We start from the raw sequence: 10,796 nt of genomic DNA, 5'->3' as shown, positions 1-10,796 counted from the left end.
TAATGAGAGCTTATCTATAATTTTATTTCTTAAAACAGTCATATGTTTAATTTTAAATTTTCTTTACTTTTCTTCTTTTTTATAGAGATAGGGTCTCACTCTCTCACCCAGGCTGGAGTGCAGCAGTGGAATCATAGCTTACTGCAGCCTCCAATTCCTGGTCACAGTCATCCTCCTGCCTTGGCCTCCTAATGTGGTGGGATTATGGGCATGAGCCACTGTGCCCCACCTTAATTTTAGATGTTTTAGTAGCCATATTAAATAGGTAAGGAGAAACTGGTAAAATTAATTTCAATATTTTCTTTTCAAAGCATTATTCAAATCTATTCAAAAGATTATTCAAAACATTATTCAACATGTAATCAATATTAAAATACTAATGAGATATTTAATTTTTTGCATTCAGCCTCTGAAAACTTTTTGTATTAAGGTTTGTATTTTACATTCATAGCACATCTCAATTTAGATACTAAATTTTCAGTGGTTAAAGTGAAATTTAGTCCTGCCAAAACAATAGAATTGTGTCTAACAGAAAAATATTTTATACTGCTTTGGTTTTAAAATTTAAATTTAAATAAGTTAAATTAAGAATTCAGTTCCTATCCTTTGCCCACTTTTGAATGGGCTTGTTAGTTTTTTTCTTGTAAATCTGCTTTAGTTCTTTGTAAATTTTGGATATTAGCCCTTTGTCAGATGGGTAAACTGCAAAAATTTTTTCCCAATCTGTTGGTTGCCGATTCACTCTAATGATTGTTTCTTTTGCTGTGCAGAAGCTGTGGAGTTTGATTAGGTCCCATTTGTCTATTTTGGCTTTTGTTGTCAATGCTTTTGGTGTTTTGGTCATGAAGTCCTTGCCTACACCTACGTCCTGAATGGTTTTGCCTAGATTTTCTTCTAGGGTTTTTATGGTGTTAGGTCTTATGTTTAAGTCTTTAATCCATCTGGCTGACAGAAGAGCAGAAGATCAAACACCGCATGTTCTCACTCATAGGCGGGTGTTGAACAATGAGAACACATGGACACAGGGAGGGGAGCACTACACACTGGGGTCAGTTGGGGGGAAATAGGGGAGGGACGGTGGGTGGTGGGAAGCTGGGGAGAGATAGCAAGGGGAGAAATGCCAGATGTAGGTGATGGGGAGGAAGGCAGCAAATCACACTGCCACGTGTGTTACTATGCAACAATTTTGCATGTTCTTCACATGTACCCCAAATCCTAAAATGCAATAAAATCAATGGGGAAAAAAAAAAAAGAATTCAGTTCCTCTGTTGTACTAGACACATTTCAAGTGCTAAATAGACACATATGACTAGTAACTACCATATTGACCAGTGCAGATCTGGATCATTCAAGACAAGATGGGGAGGTGTCTGGTAATTCAAAAGGAGGAAAGAGGATCACAACTGTGTAGGTAGTTCTGAGAATGTCTAAAGGAAACCCCTGCCAAAAAAAAAAAAAAAAAGAAGAAGAAGAAGTAGCCTTGTGCTGTCTTCCAGAAAGTGGATAAACCGCAATGTGGATAGCTCATGCAGGATAAAAATACTTTAACAATTATTGTTTAACTAAGTACACAGTCTTTCTACACTGATTCTCAAAAAGAACTCTCCCTGACTTCCCGCATTCTGTTAGCAAAAACATGATTATTATACTCCCCAAGAAAACTTGAGTGACCATTCTTGGTTTCTATAATTTGTCTCTCTCCTTTCCTTCTTCCCACTCTAATGAGGCACTAAGTAATACTCCCTCTTCTCTTCAGTATTTGAAGAGATATTTGAAATTATCTGATATTTGAAACCTGTCTTCAAATACTGGAAATATTTGAAAATATTTCCAATATCTCTTTCTTCCTTTTGATTTCCACTGACTCTATCTTAGTCCTGGCTTCATCCTTCCTATCATACCTTGATAGCTGCAAAAGCTTTCTCGCTATTTTTTTTTCCAGTCTTTCCCATCTAATCCACATTGTACACTTCCATGACATTAACTTTTCTAAAATATAATTTTCATGATCCAAATCTTCTATTAAAATATATTTGCTGGCTCATCTCTGTGTCCAGAACAAACATATTATTCTTACTGCTTTTTTTTTACACCTCTTAATCATTTTCATTTTGGTACCTAAGTAAACATTTTTCTGTTTTTGTTCTCCAAGTTTTAGATATATTATTTTTCTATCTCCTCCCATCAACAGTGATCTCCTTAAAGGTCAGGGTCATATACTACTCTCATCATAGACCCCTCAGTGTGTTATGGTATAATCTGCACAATGATGTTCAGTAAATATTTGTTAATTTGAAATACATACAGTGTAATCTCCAGCTTATAAATTACTTTCTCATATGTTTCCTGGATATGAACTTGAAAAATGTAAGTCACAGAGACAAACTTCATAGGCTATCCATGTTTCTCAATTACTACTCAAGCATTTTGTTGTATTAATTATACTAACTGGTTTAAAGCCCAGCAATATCAGTATATTTTTAGCTTATGACAATTATGATAAATGGAGCCCTTAGAAACAATTTTTTTAATCCATTATGTTACTGTGTTTTCAATTGATGAGAAGTTTTAATAAGTCAATGCCAGAGGCGAAGCAGAAAGGAAACAGAATAAAATTAAAACAAATACCATTACTTAAAAAGAGGGATGGCAACTTTTTTCAGACCAGTCACATGCAACTTGTCAGCACCAACTGAATTAAACTTATTACCTTGAAAGTGCAAAGCTGTTCTTCACGATTTTGCTAGAAAATGATGTTGAAAGAGAAATCATTTGAACAGATTTGTTCAGTGAAACTTCGTGAGCCCATGGACAAATAAAAGCTGTTCCCTTTGAGAACGTAACATTTGTCCTTTGACAATTCCAGGAATAAGTAGGAAAATATATAGTCTATAATTTTTTATTGGGAGAAAGTTGGTTTAAAGAATTTAAAAAATGAAGTCACAGCATTAAATTATTTTTATGTTTATACATTTATTTAATTTCCATGACTTATGTGTTCATCTCAAACCTTGACATACTTATCTGCCAGACACAAAAAATAGTGGTCTATTTAAGGGGCCTTAATGAATGACAACATTTTTTGAAATATGCTATATGAGTACAAATATTTCCAGAGCAAAGAGGGAAAACTGTTGAATGGGTAGACACAATCAAATTCCAAGCATTTATCTGATTTACAAAAGTATGTCTACTTTTTGTTTTTTACTAAATGAATACAACCACTTGTAATATATATGTGAGTGTAGCTGTGTGTGCATTTCAACACACACATACACACACAATACAGAAACATTTCATAGCGGCAAATTTTTAGTGCACTGCCAAAGTGCTACAATAACTGTCATCCACAGACATCCACATGCAAACACTACTGGACTAGTACACTAGAGCAAATAAGAGAGTATTAGCAAAACTCTCTGGCAAAAACTTAAAAATGGAAGTAATGAAACAGAAATCCACTTCTCATTTGAAGGGTATAGAAAATAATCTTCATCATTTGAATCACATATACACATAGTATTATCTAAGCTCAGAAAATAACTTCTTCCTGTATGCACAGAACTCCAATGTACACTCTTAGTAAATGTTAGCATTTGAAGAAAATGAGCCATGAGGAGAATGTCTGAGGGATAATGGCAGGAAAAAGATATATCCATTTAAAAAAAGGACAAAAAGGCATGGCAAGGACGTGACTGTGCAGGAAAGGGAGTGGAGAAGAAAGAAAGTAAACCGACCACAAGAGAAACCAATTGAAATGGAAAACAACGACTAATGTTGACACAAGAATGAATCATGAAGGCTGGATAGACTAGGATGGGTGAAAAGAATGTATCTTCTTTGTTTTAAGCTATATATAGAATTGTCAGATTTAGCCAAAGCCAACTTGGAATGGGAGTTGGCTAAATTGCATGAAACATAACATAGACATTGCCAAAACCACTTCCCAGGGTCATTCTGAACAACGAGACACAAGTTGTAAAGATGCTCCCCAAATTGCAAAATGCTACACTAACGTTAAGACAGACAGTTTACACAATATTTCAATTCAATCTTTCCTTTCAACTCTTGAGAAACTGTAAGTGCAAACAATGAGATCTACAGAACACAGAAAGAAAGAAACCTCCACTGCTCCATTATTAGATTTTCAGGGAACAGCAGGCTTTACAGTTACAGAGAAGCCTGACTTTCAAAACAGAGCAAAGATGGTGACAAACTGATCGAATGGAGAGATATGCTGTTATGCATGTGGCAATGTCTCCACTCCTGGTATTTCCCAGAACAATTCTTGGAGAGAAAATTATTCAGTAGAGGTAAGAGGGAATAAACAGATTACCTTTCCTACTCATAAAGATCTTTTGCCTGCACATGAATAAAATAAAAATACTCCAATTATTGTCTTATAGAAGGAAGCACTGAGAGAGTAAAAATGGTACAAGTTTACCAAAATATGCCAAAACATATAGTATTTTTCCTTAACGTAAGAAACAGGAAGAGAAGAAAATTTAAGTGTGTCAGGTATGTGTGTGCATTGCTATGATCAGTTAAAAGGTAGAAAACTGAGGCTTAGTAACTAATTTATTCAAGGCCACTTATCCAACACCACAGAGCCAAAATTTAACCCAAGGTCTGTTTCATGTCAAAGTCTTGGCTGGTAATTTCCACAAAACAGCCTTCCATCATCAAAAGAAGTCAGGAAGATAAACAATGAGAACAGCCAACACATTCTTTGCTATCTATTTTTTTCTTGTTAGTTCTATGATTATTTAAGAAAATATTTTGGCATTGAATAATATTTCTATTACATAGCATTTCCACCTCTCATAATGATTAGTAACTCTACCAGGATGATTCATCATATCAGAAGCATCATGAATTAATGCATTTATCTGAAGCAGCTGCTAATACCACAAAGAGAGAAAACCAGATTATGCGCCACCTAATAAAAGAACACAACATAACCTATGAAACATTCATGCCAAAAGCCATGTTTCAATCTCATCAAGTCTCTAGACATAACCAGCAACTTAAAGAAACAGAGAATAGAGGACAGCAAACATTACCATAGGGATGTAATCAGCAAAACTTAAATTGTGGCAAATGCTACATGTGAAACAACCTCATTTGATAATCAAAATGGCAAGGAAAAAAAGAAAGATGAAGGGGAAACATAAGGATTAAAAAGACACTTAGGAGATTAACGAGATGCTACTAATTAAAAATAATAAAACAAATAGCATTTATGAGGCAATTGGAAGTTTCAACCCTCACTGGATACTTGCAGATATTAAAGAATTACTGTAAATATCACTTATGATAATGGAATTATCCTTTTTTCCATATCAGATGACAGCTTTCAGATATATATCTATATAGATATCTATATCGATATTGATATCGATATATCTATATAGATATATAATATTTATAGACAAAATGATCAGATATCTTTTATTTTTTTCAACATCTTGGTAGAACGGGAGCTTGCTTTTGGCTCTTTTTTTTTTTGAGTTTTTTCATTGGTTTTTCATTGTTTTTGTTGTGTGTAAAGTTTCTGTTTGTTTTTTATTGTATGATGCCATTTTCTGCATGTTTGCTTATTTAATGCTATGGGGGTGGTGGGGCTTTTTTTTACAAGTACAAGCCATGCCTCATCATTGCAGAGTGTTCTCATTTTTTTCAGGGAAAGCACAGTATTATCAAGGGATCCCAGAGTGGCAAGATCTTACGAGCAATGTGTTCAAACCACCTCGATTTATAAATAAGGAAATTAAGGCTCAGATAGGTTAAGTGACTTGCTCAGGGTCACACAACTTGTCAGTTCCAGACTCAAGGTCAGAATTTAGATCTCCAAACTTGTAGTCCAGGGCTGTGCTCTTTTTGCAAGCCACAAATAAATGACTGCACTTAATTAAACATTTAGTCCAGAATATCCTCAAAATGGACTGTAATAAAAGTAAGCCACATGGCGAGGAATGAATAGAGTCGGTTCATACCAAAAATGAGCAGCTGCCAGTCACAGTGATAAGATCTGTTTCTTTCTGAGAACCATGGTTTCCTGCTGCATTGGGGAATCCGAAGTGGGTCTCTCCCTCCCGTCCAAAGAAGTCAGAGTCAGGATGTACGTTCCACTCCGCTTTGGTTGGTGTCAGTAGTTCTGAGACACTGTTTTCACAAAGGGTGCTCGAAGGAGTCAGAGCATCTGTGTCCACTGTTAGCTTACTGCTGGGCGTCAAAGCCTGGGGCTCTGGACTGGAGTTTTTCACGGCCAAAGAGCCCAGAGATCCCAATGGCCCCACAGTTACACTTGAGACCTCATCCATATCTAAGGGGCTCTGCTGAAAACCAGTGGCGGCCGTTCCAAAAAAGAGAGAGGTATCCAGACTTTGAGGAGGGTCGCTGGTGGCCATCAAGGCCGCAGGGTCCACAGCCTGCCCTACGGAATTATTATTATTATTAGCAGGGAGGTTCCCTGCCAGAGTCGAGCTCACGGAAGCCACGTCAATAGTCAAGATTCCCGAGTTCACCAGTGCCGTGTCCAGCACTGCAGCAGAAGTACCGTCAGGTACATCAGAGAAGAGAGACACTATCTCTGCATCGCTGAGATCATTCTGTCCCTGGCTGGTAAGTTCACTGCTGGGTGTAAGAGAATTTGCTGCTTCTAGCTGAGCTAAGAGATCCTGGCCAACCTTGTGCCTTTTGGCCATGTGCGTCTTCATGCTGTGCTTGGATGTGAAGAGTTTATTACAAGTGGAGATCGGGCAACGACTTTTCCAAGTGTCCACATCCTGCAGGTGTTTCTTGGAGTGAATGTAGAGGCTACTGCGAGCGGAGAACCTGGCACAGCAGCCTTCCACAGGGCACACGAAAGGCTTCGTGCCCAGGTGGGTTATGCTGTGGCCTTTCAGATGTTCGGCCCTCGTGAAAGACTTCCCACAGCCTTCCACGGGGCAGGTGAACCTCCGGTCATCGTCGTGCTTCCTTTTGTGCCTTAAGAGTTTGGACATGCTGGTGAAGTTCCAGCCACAGCCATCAAAGTCACAAAGGAAAGGTCTCTCGCCGGTGTGACTCCGCAGGTGAATTTTCAGCCTACAGGCCTTGTCATACTGTTTGCTGCAGCCAGGAAAAGAGCAGGAGAAGAGTTCCTGTTCCCTGAAATGGGCGCGGTTATGGGAAAACAGAGCACTCACTGTGATAAACGTCTTCTTGCAGCCAGAAAACGCGCACTGGTAAGGCCTCTCGGGCTCGAAGTGGCTGCGCTGGTGGGCGCTGAGTTTGGCCTGCGTGGGGAAACTCTCGTCGCACACCTCGCATTTGAACGAGTTCTCCTGCTCGTGGCCCTTCATGTGCGCCTTGAGGTTGTACACGGTGGTGAAGCTCTTGCCGCAGCCCTCCGCCGGGCAGCCGAAGGGCCGCAGTTTGTCGTGCGACTGCAGGTGCCTCTTGAGCTTGTAAGAGGTGGTGAAGGTCCAGCCGCAGCCGCCCAGGGGGCATTTGAAGGGCCTCTGGCCCTGGCTGCTGCTGTGCGTCAGCAGGTGCACCTTCAGCTGGTGCTTCTTGGCGAAGGTTTGCCCGCACTGCGCCTCAGGGCACAGGTACAGCACCACGCCTGGGGCCGAGCCCAGCGGTCCGCGGGGCCCCAGGGCGGCGGCCGGGCCCTCCGCCTCCTCCTCGGGCGCCGGAGCAGGCGCGGGTTCGGCCGACTCGGCTAGCAGGAGGTCGGGCGGCAGCTCTGGGCAGTCACCCGACTGCGCGGCCTGCGGGAGCCCGGCTTGCGGGGCGATCAGACACCCGGGCTGCTGGGCAGGCGCGGCCCCCGGGTCCCAAGCGTGTGGTGGGGGCGTGGCCAGGGTGAGGACGCCGTTCTCAAAGCGCAACAGCAGGTCCTGGTTGTGGATAGTGACTGTGCCCGCGAAGGCCGCGGCGGGGCCGGGGGCGGAGATCGGGGCCGGAGTGGAAACCGCGGACAGGCAGCGAGGGCCCAGCGCAGGGCGGCCCGCGGGGTTCGCGCCGCTCTCGCCCCCCTGGAGCCCCGGGCCCGCCTCGGCCTCCTCCCTCAACACAGGCCCTGCGGCCTGACCCGAGCCCGCGGTCTCCACGTCGCCACCCACCGGGTCAAGCAGCACCAGGAAGAAGTCGTCGTCGCCGCCGCCGCCGCTGACGCCGCCGCCGCCGCCGCCACCGCCGCCAGGTTGATCGGGCCTCGGCGCCAACAGGCTCGGGCCAGGGCCCCGTGAAGCCGTGCGGGCCTGCTCGCGCCGCCGCCCGGGCCCGCCATCTTGGGGGCCCCGGAGCAGCAGGAGGCGGCGCGTGGGGACCTGGCCAGCCAGCGGGTCAGGGCCTCGGTGGACCCGGCCGCCGCCCGCGGGGATACCGCCACCGCCGCCGCCCTGCAGGGTCCCGCGAGCCGGGAGCAGCTTCGGGATTTCCATCTCTGCGTCCGTGAGGCTCGGCTGGAACCAGAGCCGCGGCGGAGGCGCGACCCCGCCCCCTGCCGCGGGCCCGAACACGTTCCTGAAAGGGAAAAAAAAAAATGTGCAATGCGCAGAAACTGGCCCTATCAGATATTAAAACGTATTTAACGCCACGGTGATTTAAATATTCTGGTACTGGGTCTCTGGAACAGAATAGAAAGCCCAGAGGTAGAGCCTGCTATGCCTAACTGCGTTCTACCATTAACATAAGTAAGCAACTAAGGAGGTCTTCTGAGGTAATGGGGAAATGACGACAGCTTGTTCATCAACGCTGTGGATCACCTAAGTAGCTATCCGCTAAAAGCAATTTTAATCCGTGACTCATTGTATATACCCAAATAAACACACCCCAGCCCCTCCCAGTGTTAGACGTGTTGCTTCGTACTTTTTGTGTGTTAAAATTTGTTTACTGGCTGCCTGGCTGGCTGGCTGGCTGGCTGGATTGATGGATGAAAGACAGTTCCTGAGAGAATAAACTGTCTCTGTGTCAGCGTTAGACCACCATAGTGTTGGCATTTCTGCTGAAAGTGTCCTTCCCCTTCCCACCTCCCCGCGGGACAACTTCCATACTCACGATTGTCTTGAGCAAAGTCCTCAGTGAAATTTGCCACATAGTTCAATTTTTGTCTTGCTGATACAGAGATTAGAATGAGTGAGCGATGCGGCCCAAACACGTTAGCACTGTTCCGTCTAGAAATGCAAAGCCTGGAGGATGAAACAATTTTTACCGAAATCTGGAAAAAGCCCAACCCACTCCAGGCTTCTCCCTATACAGTGCACAACCCTAACCAACTCTTTGCCCTTCCACCATCGGTTGTACCATGATAAATTTCATGTTCACGCTCAAAGCACAATGAGGGCATTCCTCAGTTGACTGCATTCTCCAGCACGTGGAGGCCTCTGGGCAGGAGTTCCAGTTACATGTGTTAAGGTGAAACCCTCAGTCACTGCAATGGACTCTGCCGAGTAAAAGGCACGGACGATCATGCCCGATCGCCCTGGTGTACCCGCTCGCATTTAAGTGTGGAGGCCCAGGCCTGCTGGGCCTGTGGTGCCTAATGATCTTATTAATGATGACGACATTCCTCCAATTTGTATGTCAGGAATGAGTTGGGAATTGACGCAAATATAGGGTGAAATATCTGAGATGAGAAGACTTAGAGAGATGACTAGATTGGTCGGGGGGGGGGGCGGGCGAGGCGGGGGCGAGTAACCCGTGGTTTAATTACTCCCAGCTCTCTTGCCCTCTTTTAATGACAGTGGACATTTGGTCTCTTGACTGGAAGATCAAGTTTTGAAACATAACTATTCAAACCTCTTCAAAATTTCTACTCCACATACTTTTCTTTCTGGTACTTTTCCTGGAGGAAGCGTTTGTCAAATCCGAGCTATAGAAGAGTGCATAAAATGTATCTGTATGGTTTAGATCATTTTACAAAAGTAGACACCTATGTAACCAGAACCAAGGTCAAGCAATAGGCCACTGCCAGCCTTCCAGAATACAGCCGCCATACTCCTCCCAATCACAACCCACATTCTCCTATACGGATATAGTCATTGCCCTGACTTTGTAATAATCATTTCACTGCTTTCCTTTATAGCTTTATCACTTTTGTACGCATCCCTAAACAATAGAGTTGATATGCACTTGTATAAATGAAATCATAAGGCATGCTTCCTTTTACAGCTTGCTTCTTTCACCCTGTATTATACTTGAGAGACTCGTCCATGGTGTTCATAATAGCTGTAAGTGAGCACATCCTTTGTCTCCATCGTTGACTGTCGTTCCAGCATATGCTTATAGCAAAGCGATTGTGGTATGATTATGTCACTCCATTCTACAGCGGATGGACATTAGGATTGCTTCTAATTTTCAAGGATTATCATGAACATTCTTGCACATTTCTCATGGGACACATGCGTAAAAATCTCTCTAGGGTCTATAGCCAAGAATAGAATCACAGGGCCATAGGGTACGGATATCCTCTGCGTTACTAGATGATGCCAAATTGTTCTCTGTAGTGGTTGGGCCAGTTGTCAATCCCACCAGCAGCACAGAGAGTCCCTACTGCTCCACATCTTCACCTACACCAAGTGTTGCCAGAATTTAAATTTTACCGGTCTACTCGTGGGCAATACCCAAATTACCATTAAGCTTTAGCACATTTTCGTGTTTATGAGCCTTTTGGAGTTTCTATTCTGAGGAAGGCCTATTCACATTTACCTCTTTTAACCCATATTTCTATCCTGTTTCTCACCTGGTACTTTCTGACTTGATGAGCCTGTTAAATATTCTAAATAGTAGTCCACACCTGTGGCCAA

At 43.3% G+C, this 10,796-nt stretch overlaps 1 protein-coding gene across 1 annotated transcript; it reads right to left on the bottom strand.

The window, feature by feature from the left end:
- Positions 1–5,739: 5,739 nt before the first annotated feature.
- LOC108297066 (zinc finger X-linked protein ZXDB) lies at positions 5,740–8,829 on the bottom strand. Its single transcript, XM_017519702.2, has one exon. The coding sequence runs from the start codon at positions 8,430–8,432 to the stop codon at positions 5,991–5,993; it is 2,442 nt and encodes an 813-aa protein (XP_017375191.1). The 5' UTR covers positions 8,433–8,829; the 3' UTR covers positions 5,740–5,990.
- Between the last annotated feature and the right edge of the window lie 1,967 nt (positions 8,830–10,796).

The sequence above is a fragment of the Cebus imitator genome, unplaced genomic scaffold (assembly GCF_001604975.1).
Source record: "Cebus imitator isolate Cc_AM_T3 unplaced genomic scaffold, Cebus_imitator-1.0 Scaffold769, whole genome shotgun sequence".
Lineage (NCBI taxonomy): Eukaryota > Metazoa > Chordata > Mammalia > Primates > Cebidae > Cebus > Cebus imitator.
This window is presented reverse-complemented; position numbering and strand designations above follow the sequence as displayed.

Excerpts from the sequence above, each read along its gene's own strand:
- LOC108297066 (XM_017519702.2), bottom strand. The coding sequence starts at position 8,432 with ATGGAAATCCCGAAGCTGCTCCCGGCTCGCGGGACCCTGCAGGGCGGC.